General features: G+C 35.3%; 1 protein-coding gene across 2 annotated transcripts in view; it reads left to right on the top strand.

The window, feature by feature from the left end:
* The first annotated feature begins 776 nt into the window (after positions 1 to 776).
* The window catches only part of LOC144970918 (uncharacterized), a 41073-nt gene continuing 22809 nt past the window's right edge, over positions 777 to 19040 (top strand). Inside the window, exons 1-2 of one of the 2 annotated variants that reach the window (XM_078911097.1) lie at positions 777 to 1012; positions 14089 to 14578. In XM_078911097.1, the coding sequence (XP_078767223.1) occupies positions 14563 to 14578 (16 nt within the window). In that variant the 5' untranslated portion in view covers positions 777 to 1012; positions 14089 to 14562. Of the gene's footprint in view, positions 1013 to 5803; positions 6088 to 14088; positions 14579 to 19040 lie in introns of those variants that run through there. The other variant, XM_078911098.1, reaches the window with a different exon arrangement.

Genomic DNA, 19040 nt, shown 5'->3' with positions numbered 1-19040 from the left:
AAATCATATAAATTTTATTTGATAAATGGTCTTCTTGTGAACTATTATTATTATTATTATTATTATTATTATTATTATTATTATTATTATTATTATTATTATTATTATTATTATTATTATTATAACACAACTAATTATAATAATAATAATGATGATACTTTTTAGAAAATAATGATAATTAACAATAGGACGACATAAAGCTTCAACTCCCGTTGAAAAGAAGTCATTTGATTTTGCATATGACGACTTGAGTTGTTGTTTTTCTGGGGTATTTTTTTACATGATATACTTTCATGGGTTTTGAGTTTCTTTTTATTTATTTTTTTTTTGTATCTTTACTCATAATACTATCGTTTGTGAGAGGAGATAGAGAATGAATGATCATGCAGATAATGTATGTTTCGGTAGTCAAGCAGTTCAGAGGTATTATAATTCATGATATGTTTTGTTTGTTTTTCTTTTGTTTTTGTCTCGTGGTGTTTTTTTTTTTGTTTTTTTCGTATTTTAATATATATTTGAATTAACTTCGATATCCTTAACAACTAAAGGTTTTGTAGTTATTAAATTTGAATAAACCTGAATAGGGGAATCGTTTTGTTACAAATACCCTTCACAGTTATTATTTTTGTCTTGTCATTGTCACTGTTCATTATCATTAATTTGTTCTAAGACGGGCAAACAGATAAATGTGGGCGGAGTGCGAGTCTCAGCACCCAAAGACTTCAAATACGGCCAGCCAAGTGACAAACCAGTACAAGGTCGGTTAGCGTTTAAACAGCCTTCGGCTTGATAACTGTCACAGCAAGTCATGAGAGAGGGCGAGTCATTGTAGTATGGAGGCATCGCTGGCGTAATGTTGCGAGGCGAGTTTCACAAGCCGCATATCTTCTCGAATTCGAATGGCATAGTATTGTGTAGTAGTATTTTGGGGCATTGATTTGTTTTCCGAGTTACCTGAATTCCTGTTATTATTGATTCTTGGGCCGGTGTGTGTGTGTTATTCTTCAACGGGGTAGGTTTTAATTGAAGTATTAATTCCTTATAATATTTGTCTATTGATGCTATGCGTTTAGGTAAAATACAACATCTGCCAGACGAATACGTATAACGATAATAATACATATAACCCAATACTATCTGTAACCTTGAGCGTTTTTAGACTGATTAATATAATTAAGTGGGAACTTGTTATCCAAATGGCTGTCTACAAATAAATGCAGAGTTGAGTGACGTCAACTTGGTTCCGTCTATTACTAATACTTGCTTGTCAAATCGCCTAACGCCTTTCACACAACAAAAGGCATTGCTTGCTGCTTATTGCCATCAATTGTATTTTATAGTATATATATGTAATTCTACTTGTCCATTAACATTAGTTATTGCGTGCGCTTGGTGGGACTACATCATGTGGATCCTCTTCTATCATCCCATATCTGCTGGGGTTTTTTTTGGTGGGATGTCCTGTCTTTTCACTGGAACGAGTTTTTGCCTAGACCCTGGCTCCGTTCCTTACCAAGAGGGAGGCATCTAGATGTTTTTGTTGGGGGGGGGGGGGGGTTGTGTTCCAGTGAGATTCTACCACTGCTGCTGCTGTTATTACCTATCTATGTTTTTCGATCCATTTGCTTGGAGGGGAATTAACAAACTGCCATCAATCTCTCCCTAAAACTGACTGACGTTTGTTTACCTTTGAGATCATTAAGAACCTTGATGTCGCTACGATGAAAGCTTATGAAAATATCAGCCTTTGACAAATGAATAGTAAAAGAACCCGTTATCCTACTGACCCAGTGAATTGTCTGTTTTGGTCAGTGGGAGATGATGTTGGGACGTTGTCGTTGTAGTTGTAGTAGATTGTAATCAAATGTTGGATGGAGTATTTCAACCCCTCATGGTGGGATGGGGAAGTCAGCTTTTGCTGTCTAGGCTATCCCCCATTAACCTGATTTCTTGCTCAATGTGGCTTTCTATCCTTGCTCAGGAATGCGATTACAGAACGCGCTGGATTCTAAACAGTGATTAGGTAGCTGTGTCTGATGGATATGAGGAAAAAGTACTGTACGATTGACTAGCGTCCTGTCCAATAGGTAGTTAGTAATTTTTGCTTATAAACTCCGGCTCCATGGTTCCTATGGTTTCGAGGGACTCGTTTTGTAAGCACAGACAAATCGGATGTAATCTGACAATCCTGTTATCTGTTATTTTCTACAGGCAATGAAATGGCCTCAACGTGAGGCACGCGTCTTACAATAATCCCTAAAAAACAGACAGGCTTTCAATCTGCTGGCTTTGCATTCTGGTCGTAAACCGGGGGGGGGGGGGGGGGGGGGATCCTTCGATTGACCTGACATCAGCAGAGTGGCGGCAATGTAATCCTCCCACCCACCCCCATCGCCAATCACAATTAATTATTGAAGGGATCGATCAGTGTACTACAGTACTCTGATGAAACGATTTTTGTTTTATTTTGACCCAAAAGCGTACTGCAAATATCTATCGATTGGAATGATCCTCAACGTGTCAAAAAATCTCAATTCTGACACTTCTTCAAATTGCCACCCCTTCCCCCCCCCCCCCAATCCTTTCCCCTCAAAAAAAAAAAGAAAGAAAAACAACAAAAATTTCTTTTAGTCTCGGGTTTGAGACTATGTGCACATATTTGCAGTTCTTGTGACCCAAATTGCAATGGGCTTATTGTTGTAATGGAAATACTCTCAATCAACGCAAGATATCTTCCATTGTCACAATGTTAAATAAAAACCCATAATTGCGCTCGGTTCTGAGACCTGCAAATACACTCCAGCACGGTTTCCTCGAACTCATTCGAATGTCCAGAATTGTTTCCTTATTATTCTTTGTTATCATTCCATTCCTCCCTCGAACACGGTTTCCTCGAACTAATTTCACCCAGCCAACGTAAGAAAAATTAATTAACTGTTTTGTTTGTTTTTTTTTATGCGCCCGGTGATTTCGATCACTGATGATTGTGATATTGACCGTTACTTCTGTGTGGATCTGTCTACAGGGATGTAGACTGCATGTGTGTGTGTGTGTGTGTGCAGTATGATATACAAGCAGACACTCACACACTCCATCGCCGTTACGCATAGAAGGCACCTCTCTGCTTTTTTTTTAAAAACCACTTCGCCATTATTTCCAATTCCAATGCCACGCGCCATGATTATGATTGGCTATCACGATAAATGAATGTTGTAATACAGTAATTCCCCCCCCCCCCCCCACCACCACCACCACAAAACACACACAAACACAAACACCAACTCCTTGTAACATATCAATAAGGTAAATAATAATAAAGTTCTCTTTATTCATCCTCAAGTAGAAATATGTCTTGGGGTCTATTTCAAGGGAAGACTGGAATAACCCAGGTATCAGCCATAGCACAGGGCCACTAATTGAGCTACGGTGAGGTGGCTTGTTGAAGGTCCCATGATGCTGTGGATATTCGAACTAGGTATCTTTTGGGTATGAAGCAAAGACCATACCGCTGTCCCCTTCCTCCCCATCGAATGCAATGGCAATGTACGGTTTCCTCGAACGTTTTTGCTTGTCCCGAGGAGACCGTGCTGGAGTGTATGTGCCCTCAGGTTTGAAATATTTGATCGATATTTAAAGTAAACGTTTTCGGGCCAAAATAAAGACGGTGTTTTCTCAAATTACGGCTATATTTGAACAGAGTCGAACTACCACTAAACATTGAATGCAATAACTGTCAGCTTTGAAATATCACCGAACGTGTTTTAAAGCAGAGAATGACACTAGAACTATCAAGTCTCCATATCATTTATCAGTTTTAATTGTCCCGCTGACTTCTAGGGCGTGACAAATATATTACCGTCTTATGACCCTTGAAAATAAATACTAGTGATATGGGTTATACTGATATTTGATAGGCGTATCGTAATGTATTGTTGGAACGGATAGGAAAAATTATTTAGAAAAAAAGAACACCTTTATTCATCGTCAAGGGAAATGTTTCTGAAGGGTCTGTATCTCAATGAAAGACAAGACATAACCAATCGTCAGTTGCAATGCCGCGTCACAAAGTCAGCAACAATAAGGGCTAAGTTATTTGCTCAAGAAATGAAGGCCAAAACCAGGTCCTGCGGGTTAAGTGCAATGCCTTATCCATTCAGTCGTTTCTCTCTCCTTTGAAGTTTAAGGGATCTTCCAATGGCGTTTTACCAAGGGTGCTTTGTCCAAGTTTTGTTTAGTTTTTACCAAACCAACCAGAATGCTGAAATTGGAATATAACTTGATATATTGCTGATTCGAAGTCACGAAACATTATGAGAAAAAAAACGCGGTTACTGCCATTGTGACTTCTCTCAAAATGTCCTCATGTAGCCTACCTGTATCACCCGTAAAAGGTTTTTGTTGTGATTGTTACAATAACCTCTTGCAACAAATCGATGCAAATCATGACACCCTGTGTCATGTAATATAATACAATTCTAACGAAATATATCAAATAACCAGCAATATCTGATGATAAAAAGGAAATGTGATTGCTGTGTATAATTAATTCTGTTTTCGTTTTGTTTTGTTTTTTTTTTTCTATTTTGTTTTCAATGTTTATTCCTCTAGATAAGCCATAAAACGGTGATTATTTTGAGCGATGCTAAAATGATAGGAGACATCGCAAGTGTCATAAAGCATTTTTTTAAACTAACATAGATATCCAAGTCTCTACGTGAAAATGGAATCAATTGCAAATAGTCAAATAGTCATGGATGCATCACAAAATGATTATGCTTTCTATAAATGGCCACTGGGATAAGTTGATATGGCCGAGTGGCTAAAACATAAAATACATTATATCGATCCTGTATAGGCTAGAGTCACTTCATGCATTTCATTTCTATTTATGTTTGGAAGAATTCCATAATGATTTGTTCTCTTGGAAAACGTAAAAGAGTTGTATTCACCCCAAGCTTGCTTGGTTATTTAATGTGTGCTCTCTTGATAAACTTGCCACCCAATGACAACTTTATGTGCTTATTCACATGCTCTCACGGGTTCTCTTTTATTCTATTAGTTTCAAACATGATCTGAAGAAGGATTTTGCGTCGCGATAAAGTGACGAATATGTGATTATTTCGATTTTGTCGGAGGTAGATATGTCTAGCTTCCAGTCTTCCGCTACATGAACAAGTGGTTATTGCTTTGATGTGAACTGACGACTTCAATGTATAGAAATAAGGAGATTTTTGACAAATTAAAGTGGCAATGCAATGACACACACACACACACTCACTCTCTCACACACACACACTCAGAGAGAGGTGGGGGGGGGGGGGATGAATAGAGAAACTTGCACCCCACCCACACCCACACCCCTGTCACAACATGCCTTATCTCAGCACGTCAATGTCAAAATGCCATCACACGCATTACTAAGTATACAAATCTTACGCGTTTCCTTTCCATTCTTTGCAAGCTCTCGCCCCTTTACATACTGGGTTTGATTTTAGTCTCGTTTAATACTAAAATCGTCCCAGTCCGATGACAGAGATGCGAAAGGCTCATAGTCAAATAATTCAAATTAACACTTAAGATGGCAGTAGCAGTTTATTTAATGAATGCAGAGTCTTAACGCAACTAATCAGCGATTGCATGGCGAAGACCTTTAGGTTGGCAGGCAAACCAGTTAAATAAACGGAAGAAAACTATTATTCGAAAGACATTTCAAGTCAGCCGTTAAAGAGTTAAATATGTAAATCTAAGACCAAACACGATGGACCGGATATCTTTAAGGAAAATACAAACATCTAATCTCATTACTCAGTCGGGGCATGTCTATCCGTCGTGTTGTCAATGTGTGTTAGTAAACGAACCCATTGAAGCATGGAAGAGGGTATATTATCTGAATTATCGAAATGACAGGCCTAAAAGGAATGGTGTTGGGATTCTCATTTTTTGGAAATGGAGCGGGGCGTTTCGCCTACTTCATTGTCTTCAAATAGCTATAAAAATAAATGCAAGGTCTGCTACACTTGCTTGCATTGAACTGTTGGGAAAGTAACCTGTACACGTTATTTAGGTATCGTTTTACTGAGTTTCTGTGTAAGTGTGTGTAATGAATAAGATAAGTATTTTTACAATTGTGTGTTTTTTATTTTATTTTATGTTTTTTGGTAATGTAGCTTATGACTTGATTCATGTATTTGGCATACTTTAAAGTCATCATTTTTTTCATAACCATCCAACGATCACATCAAAAGCGCCACACAAGGATCGTGGATTCAAAAGATAATGTCCTCACGTTGATATTCTTGAATTATATAATTACAACGAGTTTAATTTATAGATGCAGTTGCTTAGAACAAAAACAACAAACAAAAAAACATAATGCGTACCTCAACAACCACTTATCCTTTTCCTATTTTCTTTGGACTTAGTCGTAGTCATCTAAGATCTTGATGGACTTAGTGTATATGTATGGTCTGTGTCTATTTGGTTTCCGCATTTCCACATTATTTGTCATTAGGCTCACCGAGATCTCTTGATGGATAGTTAAAGTTAAAGGGATTTTAAAGATACAATTTTGATGGACATATAGGTAGATATATAGAGAGAGATAAATACATTGATATATATATATATATATATATATATATATATATTATATATTTTATATATTATATTGTGTATGTACGAGAAATATTTATATATATATATATATATATATGTACGTATATTTTATTATATAAATATTTATATATATATATATATATATATATATATATATATATATATATATATATATATATATATATATATATAGGCCAGTAGGTAGATAGATTTATATAGATAAATTAATGGAAAGAAAGATAGATATATAGATAAATATATCGATGAAAAGATAGATAGATAGAAAGATATGCAAACCGATAGATGTGTAGATCCATGGACAGACATTTAGTAAATGGAAAATTAATAAAGTGAATGAAATGAAATGTGCCCACCCATAATGAAATATGTAGATTTAGGTATGTTGTACATGAGTCACTGTTTCGGCGCGTGAGCTGTTATGACCATCTGACATTTATCTTTGAGGATTAAAACAGTCACCACATCACTCGGTTAGAGATGGGCGTTTTGTTTCATCTATAATTTATTTCTCTCTGGATACAAATTGTTCTAATAATTTCCTTTGTGTGAAGGGTGAAATATGGCGTGTGCCTTGTGAAAGTTTTTATCAGAGAGAGAGAGAGAGAGAGAGAGAGAGAGAGAGAGAGAGAGAGAGAGAGAGAGAAGAAGAAGAAGAAGAAGAAGAAGGCGGGGGGGGGGGGGGGGGTATTTGTGTGAGCGTGTATGTGTGTGTTTGAGAGTGTTTGTGTGATGGGTGTATAGATCATTAGAGTGGGAGAGGGTTGACAGAGTGAGATCCAGAGAGCGATAAAGTAACAACTACTTTTGACAAACTAAAGGTAGATTTAGAGGGGATGAGAGAAAAAGGCAGGGAAAGTTAGAGAAGTAAAATTCTTGTGAAACATTGAAAATTGAACACGATAATGTATTGCTAGAAGACTGGGTTGTAAGATTCTATTTAAATGGTAAAATGAGACGGCGTCGAATAGAAACAATACAAAAACCGTGAACGGTTTGGTTTCTTCCTCAACGCCCCAGGCATTCTTTAGGACAAGTAGGACATTAATTTGAATTGCTATTTATTGTCTTCCTATTTTAGTCTCATTTTTAAAGTACGGATTAATAATAATAATAATATAATTATTATTATTATTATTATTATTATTATTATTATTATTATTATTATTATTATATTATATATTATTATTATATATAATGATAATAATAATAATATATAATAATAATAATAATATATTATAATATAATATAATAATAATAATATAATAATAATAATAATAATAATAATAATAATAATAATAATAATAATAATAATAATAATAATAATAATAATAATAATAATAATAATAATAATAATAATAATAATAATAATAATAATAATAATAATAATAATAATAATAATAATAATAATAATAATAATAATAATAATAATAATAATAATAATAATAATAATAATAATAATAATAATAATAATAATAATAATAATATAATAATAATAATAATAATAATAATTAATAATAATAATATAATAATATTAATAATAATAATAATAATCTATTTTAAGCGTTTATTCCCATTCCACAGCACGCCTCATTTCTTGTCATCAGTCCAGTCACTACTCTTACAGATTGTCACCTTATTCTTTCTTCAGTTTCCTGATACTGATATTCTTTATTTGTATAGCCCTTATCTTTTAAAATCGACGTTTACGTATTTGCAGGTCTGATAACCCAAATTGACATGGTCCCATTTTTGTATTGGAAATACTCTCAAACCGACACATACTATTCTCCATTACAACAATGTTAAAACGAGCCCATCATTACATCCGGTTATCAGACCTGCAAATGTGTTCACGTCGATTTAACTCCATTCATTTCTTCTTTGCTGACTAAACATCTATTTCCTCGTGTGTCATTTTTCTTTCGCCATTTGAAAAGTACACACAAAAAATCGAAGTTGCCGATACGGTATTTTGTTCGTTCTTTTCAAGTTGAAAAAGGCCTATTCCCGAAAAGTCTGGTTTTTGTATTTGTCTGTGTTTTCTTCTTTTACCCAATAAAATTGGAATCTTCACCACAATAATTTATTGGATAGTGATATAATAGTATGTGTGTAAAAAGCGTATATTATTATCTAGTGATGAGTATAGCTGCAGCTCACATAATTTGCTTTGCTACTTAACTTACAGTATTGTCTAAGACTTCTAGGTTTATGCAGTAAAACGGTATTAGGTATGGCATATAAATAAATTGTTTATTCATTTCATTTTCAACACTTAATCGTGTATAATCAGGCATAAATGATCAAAACAAATTGTAACATCGCTTAGCAATTAGGTAAACCACTCGGTTTTGTTTTCTTCGTGGTTTTTTTTTTTTTTTGTTTTGTTTAAAAGTTATTTATACCTCAAAGCTCAACATAAGATTTGTTAGACAATTTTAGGAATATAATATATAATAACATGAAATATACAATTCAGCAGAATTAGTTTTGTCCTATGTTGAAAATATCCTTTATGACACCCATTGATACAGTCTGAATACGATTCGCCCGACTGATTTGCCTATTGATAACGATAATTATCTCATTTGCTGTATGCGGATGTGCTAGTGCCATGGTTTGGTTTGTTTCGTCTTGTTGTTTTTGTTTTGTTTTTTTTGTTGTTTCTTTTTGGAGGGGGGGGGGTGTTTGTTTGTTTTTTCGGGGATTTTTTTTTTTGTTTTTTTTTTTTGGTTTTGTTTTTTTTTTATTTCATTTTTTTAATTATTTGGGGGGGGGGGGGGGTGTTGAAACATTGAATGCCGTATATCCTGATGTCAATTGTCAACACGCCCTTTTTTATATCTCAAATTATGCAAGACGAGTTTAGTTTGATAGATTCAGATCAGTAAATATAAATAGAAAACGGGCAAGACACGATACAAAATAAATGTTAAAAGGATTCGTCATCACCAACAAACATCGATCATGTGATTTTAAGTTTTAAGAAGTCGGACTGCGTTTTGAGCAACGAATTACTATGAATGCAACTTTTGTATTATGATATAACGGGAGCGACGGATGGAGCATACTATAATTTTTTCCGTTGTATCCCCTTATACCCACAGTATTTTATTTTAATGGAGATGCATATTAGAAGTATTAGGTTGAAAAAAAAAAGAGATGGGGGGGGGGATGGGGAGGGAAGGAGGAGGATATAGAGAGTTATGATTCTTCTTATTGAAACGATCTTGTTTTTCAAGTGTCTGGCACTGCTTTTACTTTTCTGTTTTTAACGTTCAATAATATATGAATGTTAACGAGTGTGTGTGTGTGTGTGTGTGGTAGGGGGGGGTGGGGGGGAGGGGGAGGAGGGTAGAAAGAAGTGGGTGAAATTTGAAGTTGAAGCAATCAAAACTTTTGAGAGAACAATAATCGGAAAGAGCATAAGATTCAAAGGAAAGCTTAATTCGACGAATAAGAACTTTACCTCGTCAATACTTAACAAAATGCGATTTAAGAAACTTTAGATGCGTTATTGATGTCAAGCCTTAAAATGCCTCGTTCTCATCACTCATCACTGCCCATCAGATAAAATACAACACATTTTGGTAACGATAACCTTTTCGTTTCTTGTCGATTCCCTTAACTTCACCCCAGTTTATTCACCATGAAATCTAACCACTTTTATTCAATGTGTATAAAATATAATATAAACTATTTTAACCGTACAACGGGCATTTCTAACTCGTTTCCTCGTAGGCCTTTGGTCAGGAGTTCAACTTTAAAGGCTCTCACTCATAATAATAATAATAATAATAATGCTGAAAACTTATATAGCGCTATAACTCCGAGACACCAGACTCGAAGCGCTTAAATTACAAATTACTTTGGCTGAAACATACTCATTTACACACACAAGCACACACACACACACACACACACAACACACATACACACACACAACACAACACACAACACAAACCAAACCTATCTTGCTTCTCATACCATCTACTAAAATCGAAACAAATATGTTTTAAGCGAACGTTTAAAAATAGACAAAGATTCTTTTTCACGAATGCTCTGCGGTAAGGCGTTCCAAATAGAGGGTCCGAAATGAGAAAAGGATCTCATTCCAGCATTTTTCCGAATTCGAGGGACAACTAGTTTTGTGGAATCACTGGCCGAACGTAAGGGGCGGGGTTTTGAATATCTTTCAATTAGTTCTGAAAGGTAGGAAGGGGCAGTACCTTCAAGACAACGATACACTAAAACACAAGCTTTGAATTTAATTCTTTTCTCAACAGGCAGCCAATGCAGGTCATGAAGTAGAGGTCCGGCAGAGTCGCACCTACGCTTCATGAATACTAGTCTGGCAGCGCTGTTTTGGACAATCTGAAGACGTTTCAGATTGTATTGCGAAACGCCAAACAACAGAGCATTACAATAATCCAATTTCGATAGTACGAGGGACACAACCAGGTGCTTGGTCACATCCTCAGATATGAACCGTCTAATGGAAGCAATCTTTTTTAGTTGGAAAAAGAGAGATCTAACCAAATTATTAACCTGATGCTCCATCGACAGTCCAGAGTCTAAGAATGTGCCAAGGTTTTTCACTTTGTCAACAATTTGAATAGAGGCATCCCCCAACTTCAAATCTGTTTCACTTTTCCACTTCCTGTTCCCCACATACAGCACCTCCGTCTTATCATCATTCAGTTTCAGTCTGTTCTCATTCATCCATTTCTTAACACTTTGGATACAATTTTTACTATTGGCTGATACTTCTTGTAAATTTCTCGTATTGGAAACGCAGTACAATTGCGTATCATCAGCGTATTGATGGTAAGACAGACCAAAACTTCTGATGATTTTAGACAGAGGGCCAACGTACAAAACAAAAAGAACGGGTCAAGTACTGAACCCTGGGGAACCCCACAATCAAGAAAGATTTCCTCCGATCTATATTCATCCACCGTAATAATCTGTTTACGATTAAACAAATATGACCTAAACCAATCAAGCGCTGCACCAGACACGCCATAAGTAATTTCAAGACGTTTGAGAAGAAGATTGTGATCAATAGTATCAAAAGCAGACGATAGGTCAAGCAAATTCAGCAAAGAACATGAACCATTGTCTATAACAGAGAGGAGATCATTAACAACCCTAACAAGTGCGGTTTCCGTCGAATGATGTTGCCTATAAGCAGACTGAAATTTTTCTTCAAGACAATTATTTTTAAGATGAGACAGTAATTGTTTCAAAACAAGCTTTTCTAAGATCTTAGAGAGAAAAGGAAGATTAGAGACAGGGCGATAGTTTTTTAAGTTCTCTTTATCGAGATCAGGTTTTTTCAAAAGGGGTTTGACATGAGCAACTTTGTAAATGTCTGGTACAGCACCTGACTGCAACGAATTATTAACAATACATGTAAATGGTGTTAAAATTACATCAATGCATTTTTTTAAAATGGCAGTATTTAAGGGGTCTAAATCACAACTTTTAGTTGGAGACGACATAATGCAATCACGTAAGTCAGCTTCAGTAATCTTTGAAAAATGTGTTAACGAATCACCATGAAACTTGTCAAATGTTGTAGGGATCGATTCAGACGAGAGTTCTTTCCTGATGGTATCCGTTTTCTCTTTAAAATATTGACCAAAGCGAGTTGGTAGATCTGCACGATCAATTAAAGATGGGAGAGCTGGTTGCGTCTGTTGTCCCAGCAGTTCCTTGGTCAAGGCAAAGAATTGTCTCGAACGTCCCACGTTTTTGAGGCTTTCTTCATAGAATTTCTTTTTGGCCCTGAAATTGACGGCTTTTGCATCATTTCTAGCCGCGATGTATCGCTTCTTATCGACAGCATCTCTGGACTTAAGCCATTTTCTTTCTGCCCGCCTCCTGGCTAATCCATTCAATTTTATTTCGGTATTATACCAGGGTGCTTGACGTCTCACTTTTACTGCTCTAGTTGTTAAGGGAGCATGCTTGTCCACCGTACCAACAATTGACTCGTGGAGACCATTCGCATCATGTTTATTTTTAACGTTATGGTCAAGGTCTTGTTTAAAAATGTTCATGTTTATATTCTTCAAATTACGGGATGTTATCATCTTTTTTACTTCGTGCTTCATTGGAAATAAAACGCAAAACACAATTAAATGATGGTCAGAGATTAATTTATCAATATTTGAGACAGGTGAAGAGAGAGAATGTTCAATGTCTGTAATGACATGATCTATTGTGTGGCCATGGTTGTTTGTAGGACCGCTTACAAGTTGAATATAGTTGTTTGTGTCAATAATCTCCCGAAATACTTTCGATTCATTTTTGTTTCCGAAATAATCAATGTTAAAATCACCCATAAAAATATTATGATTTTTGTTAATGGATTGCATAGACATAAATTCTCCGAACTCAGATAAAAAATCAATTGTTGATATTTTGTTTTGTTGGCTTGGTGGTGGGCGGTAGACACAGTGAAACGACTTTTTAAAGTTATTTTCATGAATGGCAAATCCAGCGTATTCAAAACTTCTAAAATTATCATGGTGAAATGATATCTTGTCAAAGAGTGACAAGTTGTAAATAATTGCAATTCCACCTCCTTTCCTCCCAATGCGTGGAAATGATTTAATACAAAAGCCTTCAGGTGTAATTGCTTTCATAATTGGATCATCATATGAATGATTAAGCCATGTTTCCAAGATGACAAAAATATTAATTTTATGATCTTCAATAATGTCGATTATGTCTTGAGTTTTATTACGACACGATCTAACATTTAGTAATCCAATTTTTAAACTGGTATGATCACTACGTGCAGGTTGTTGTTGTTGTTGTTGTTGTTGTTGTTGTTGTTGTTGTTGTTGTTGCTCAAGACGGTGCTGTTGCTGCGAGTTGTTGTCATGGTGGTCGTTAATTTCATACTGACTGTCACGGACAGTGTTGACATTTGACAAGGAACGATGAAGATTACTCATTGAAGTGATTAGATTGGATGGGGGACGAGTGTTGATAAATTGAAGCGAGGATCGAGGTCGTAGGGGGAGCGGGCGTGGGGTTGGCCGATGACCAATGACGGTGGTTATCGGGCGTTGTTTTCGTCTACCCCCTCTGAGTCTGTTCATAAAATTAGTATTATAAATAGATCGATGTACACGGTAGTTGTTAAAAGTTGTAAAATATAGCACAGTGAATAAAGTTTCTCATGCTTCAATATATGTAAATGTGACGACTTAATCGGGTAACTGCGACTATAACTGTCTCGGTTGTTTCAATTTATAATGTGAAGTTTGTCCAGTGACGTTTATTTGACTAGGGACATGTAATTAATTATATGATAAAGGTTGAAATATTATGAATCATAATGAAGCTTACGTGCTTTTAACTGCTTTCAATCTTAACAAGACTTTGTTCCATAATGTAACATTAATTAATTTTCTTTCCTTTCCAAATCCATTGCAGCATTTAGGTAAATCAGCAAGCGCTCCTTTACGGTAAAACACCCTGTGTGAGGATAAATTGAACAAACCAAAAAGGAATTTCAATCAACGATCTCAACCTTTTCTGCTCATCAAAATTCAATCATTATTTTTTTTTAATTATATCAATTTACCATATATCGTGACCCTATCCTTTGAACATCATGTTGAACTCATGATTAATTCACACGCAAACACATCAGAGAATTATATCACGACTATCTATTGAACTGGATGACCAGCAACATCTGTGGTAAGCTTATTCAAAAATAAAACAAACAGCCACTGGCCTTGGTAATAAGGTTGACACCAGGTGACCATCGTTGAACTCCATTAAGATAGAGATACCAACTGTCTACTATTGTCGTTATAGTGGACTGGCCAGGGAGGTCGTGTTTTTTTTTCTGTTTTGATAACCTTTGTGTGGATTTACGGATATTAACGACAAACTGCAACCATGCCTGAGGAGGAAGGTAAGTTGTGATTGCTTTTTTTTTTTTTTTAGTTGTTTTTTTTTTTTTGTTGTTTTTTTTTTTTTTTTTTGTTTTGTTTTTTTTTTTTCTTTCTTCTTTTTTTTTTTTGAAGGGGAAGTGTGATAGTGGTTGAGAATGATGAGTAGTTGAAGTACTGTAGCAGCAGCAGCAGTAATAGTAATAGTAGTAGTAGTAGTAGTAGTAGAAGTAGTAGTAGATAGTAGATAGTAGTAGTAGAGAAAAGGAGTAGTTAGTTAGTAGTAGTAGTAGTAGTATAGTAGTAGTAGTAGTAGTAGTATACAGTAGTAGTAGTAGTAGTAGTATAGTAGTAGTAGTAGTAGTAGTAGAGTAGTAGTAGTTAGTAGTATAGTAGTAGTAGTAGTAGTAGTAGTAGTAGTAGTAGTAGTAGTAGTAGAGTAGTATAGTAGTAGGAAAGGAGTAGTGTAGTAGTTAGTAGAAGTAGAGTAGTAGTAAGTAGTAGTAGTAGTAGAGTATCAGTTGTAGTAGTAGTATGTAGTAGTAGTAGTAGTAGTAGTAGTAGTAGTAGTAGTAGTAGTAGTAGTATCAGTGTAGTAGTAGTAGTAGAGGAGGAGGAGGAGGAGGAGGAGGAGGAGGAGTAGAAGTAGTGGTAGTAGTTGTTGAATTAGTAGTAGTAGTAGTAGTAGTAGTAGTAGTAGTAGTAGTAGTAGTAGTAGTAGTAGTCTAGTAGTAGACGAAGTAGTAGTAAAAGGAGTAGTAGTAGTGGTTGAACTATTAGTAGTAGAAATAGTTGTAGTAATAGTAGTAGTGGTAGTAGTAGTAGTAGTAGTAGTAGTAGTAGTAGTAGTAGTAGTAGTAGTAGTAGTAGTAGTAGTAGTTAGCAGCAGCAGCAGTAGTAGTAGTAGTGTAGTAGTAGTAGTAGTAGTAGGTAGGAATAGTAGTAGTAGTAGTAGTAGTAGTAGTAGTAGTAGTAGTAGTAGTAGCAGTAGTAGTAGTAGTAGTGTAGTAGTTAGTAGTTAGTAGTTAGTAGTAGTATGTAGTAGTAGTAGTAGTAGTAGATAGTAGTAGTAGTTAGTAGTAGTAGTAGTAGTAGTGTAGTAGTAGTAGTAGTAGTAGTAGTAGTAGTAGTAGTAGTAGTAGTAGTAGTAGTAATTCAAACAAATTAAGAAAGATCAATAGTTTATATCTAATCTCTTTTTTTTTTTTTAATTTTAATATGCAAAATATCACTTCCTCACGAACTGCTTAAAAATAAATCAGTCCTATCCAATGGTGACGAAAAGCGAATGGCATCTGATAAATAAATCACCACATGTCTACAGTTCAAAAACTCTGACTCTAATTTGTCATACAATGGATGGCTTTCTAATGAAGTCAAAGCCAAGTTTCATTCACCGCACAATCTAAGTGTTTCATGTTAAGTTTTGGTCTTTTTATCCACCAATCGCAAAGTGTTTAAAATGTCAGCCTATGAATTTTTTTTTTTTATGTTATTTGACTTGTAAAATACGATATCTATTCCATACCTATGTTTTACCCTTGTCTCACGAAGTGATATGGGATAAAAGGGGGTATACTACGAGACGATCTATATTTTTTTATTGTGGGAAAGTAGGTTAGTAAAAACCTACTTGTAATGCGGGACAATCCCTTTGCCTATAAAACCAACCAAATTACGAGTGAATTGTGACTGGTTTACTGACAGGAGGCTCAGTGTACGGTGTCTCAACCTGTCACAAAATTCAAGCAATATTAAGCGTCGTCAGTGGTCACATGGGTGACAGTGGTCGTAGAAAATTCTGGTCCCCGATGTTGTGTCTTTGTTACCCCACTCGACTCAGTTGAGAATGATACCTGGCTATAAGCAGTTTTGGAGATTGTAACAGTGTTGGTAACAAAAATTGGATATATGTTTCAAAAAAGGCTGCTGAGGAAGTAAATAAAACATTGTGAAGGGAATTGAGTATGGTAAATCCTTGAAATGTGCAATATAAATGTCCATATTTTCTGGGCATCAGATCAGTCACAATCTCAATAGTCTGGCTGAGAAAACAACAATGAATGTAGACAATCAACATTCAGAATATCATCTAGATCTATGTGATTTCAATGCAATGCGTCTTTTACAATGCAATCCGCATAAATCAACTGCTTTTCTGTGTTATAATGTCTCGTGTCAGCATTTTCTGGTTTTATCATAATGTAATTATGGCATGCTGACATGATTTAAAAGAAAATAAAACAATCAATCGCTTTCTATTGCTTTATCTATTGATCGTTTGTTTACACACAGTCACCATCCAGGAATGTCTTGTCACAATATAATTGTCTAAAATGTCGTTTTAATTGTTTTGGTTGAAGAAAATTTGGGTAAATATTATATTAAAATATTTGTACAGAAGCTAGGTCTCCACGAGTGGCTGCCCGCGTTTTGTTTTGTTTTGTTTTGTTGTGTTTTTTGTTTGTTTGTTTTTAAAAATATTATTGTGTTTCTCTTTCGTATAAGAAAATGATTTTGATTTGTTTGTCTTTGGCTTTAAAATATCATGTGCTTGTAACTCTGTTTTGTATGTGCCTGTGTTTGTGTGTGTGTGTGTGTGTGTGTGTGTGTGTGTGTGTGTGTAATGTTTGTTTTGTTGTTTTTTCCCTTTCCTTTGCTATATTATTTTCCATTAGGATTTAAGTAACATTTTCAAAATTGTGTCCCATAGATTTTTATTTCAGTATAATATTCTTTCTTTCACTTTCCATTAAAATGTTTTCTATCTCATGTGAGTTGTTGAGTAATAAAAGTGCAATACTGGACTCGCAGCACGACGTAACTCCGGTTCGAGATTCGAGATTCGGTGATTTGGCACCTCGGCTGTATGCCCTTGTGAAAGGTTTTTTGCACACATTTCTCTCGTCTTATCGAAGATGTACATTAACTCAGAGGTCCTCTTCCAATGTAGTAAATGTACGCTTTTATATCGTCCAGAGATAAAAGATATTAATTTGTATTAATTTGGAGCCAGAGATTATCCCAGCTTTTGTCAAACTGAACGGACATTTACAATTGCCAGCGTCGTTTCAGATAGCTGTCTTTTACTATAATTTGCTTTCCAATATTATAGATAGACCCAGTGGCTGTTGAGTGAACGTGGAGAAGAGATTGTTTCAGAGGTTAAAAATGAAACATAAAACAACTGATCGCGGATCCGAACCAAGTCGTATTGTGTATTAGATTGTCCTTGACTAATTGGCCTACCAATACTAGTTCCCCATCAGATAGTTTAATCATTTTTGAATTAGAATTAGAATATTACGATATCATTATTTACCTAAAACACTTCAGAAGAAAAAGAAGGGAATGGGTAGGGGCGGCTATGTGGTCTAGTGGTATGACACTCGCTTTCGGATCGGGAGGTCCTGGATTCGAGCCTCGCGCTCGGCGCATAGTTGAGTCCTCGGAAAAGGCTCTTTACTCACTTTCTCTCACTGTACTCAGGTGTAAAATGAGTACCTGACCGTTAACAGCGCTGTCTTTGTTCGAAAAATTGTAATATCGCCTAACATGCGTTATTTTCCGTCCTACATGTTAAATGTTGCTGTTGACCAGGGACCCCTTGTAAAGCGCTTTGAGCACATTTAGTGGATAGTGCGCTATATAAAGCTCAATTTAAAAAAAAAATTGGAAGATTGTTGTTTGGAGAGATAGAAAGGTCATGACATGCAATGCATCCTCCGATTTATTTTTTTAAATAAACAAAAAAGAACCGACACAGTTGTTCCAAGATTATCAGATATATTTTATTGAACAGCCTGCAAATTATATTGCAATGTATCATAAACAACAATTATCCATTCTATTGGCTTGTGACGACACTACACTTGAAAACTTCACACTCGAATTGAACACAAAGAAACCTTTTCCTCCTCATTTCCACTTCCATTTGACGAGAATAAATTTTATTGCCTCTTTATAAATATGGAAATTATACGAGGCCTAAAATTAAGTTTGCTCCACGGCTTTTTAGAAAATACTATCTAAATAAACAATCAAATGGTTTGGGAGAATGGAGTGGAGGGGGGTCTAAAAAGAGGAACGAAATAATTTTTTCGTCAATTTTCTTTAAGATAATCTTTCAAATCATCAAGGTTATCCTTTAAATCATTCAGGCCTATCTAGATATACTTTGTTGAACGTTAATTGCACGGTGTAAATTAGTCACTACCTTTTTAATAGGATACCAGTCTACTCTAAAGTACTTTCAGCCTGATCTAACAGGGCCAGCTACCTAATCACTGCTGGTGGAAACAAGAGTTTAAAAAACAACAACATTGACTCATCCCAGGAACGAAGCTGGTCTTCTTGCATGTGAAACGAGTTTTCCATAAATTTATCTAACAGGACCTTCTCTTCAAATTAAATTTGGTTTGATACATTTTCCATCACATCAGTAAGACCACGAAGATGTAGATTATCAAGACACGTAGGTTAGTG

This window comes from Berghia stephanieae, chromosome 4 (assembly GCF_034508935.2).
Source record: "Berghia stephanieae isolate SIO BIC M18660-M18661 chromosome 4, UCSD_Bste_1.3, whole genome shotgun sequence".
NCBI classification, from domain to species: domain Eukaryota; kingdom Metazoa; phylum Mollusca; class Gastropoda; order Nudibranchia; family Aeolidiidae; genus Berghia; species Berghia stephanieae.
This window is presented reverse-complemented; position numbering and strand designations above follow the sequence as displayed.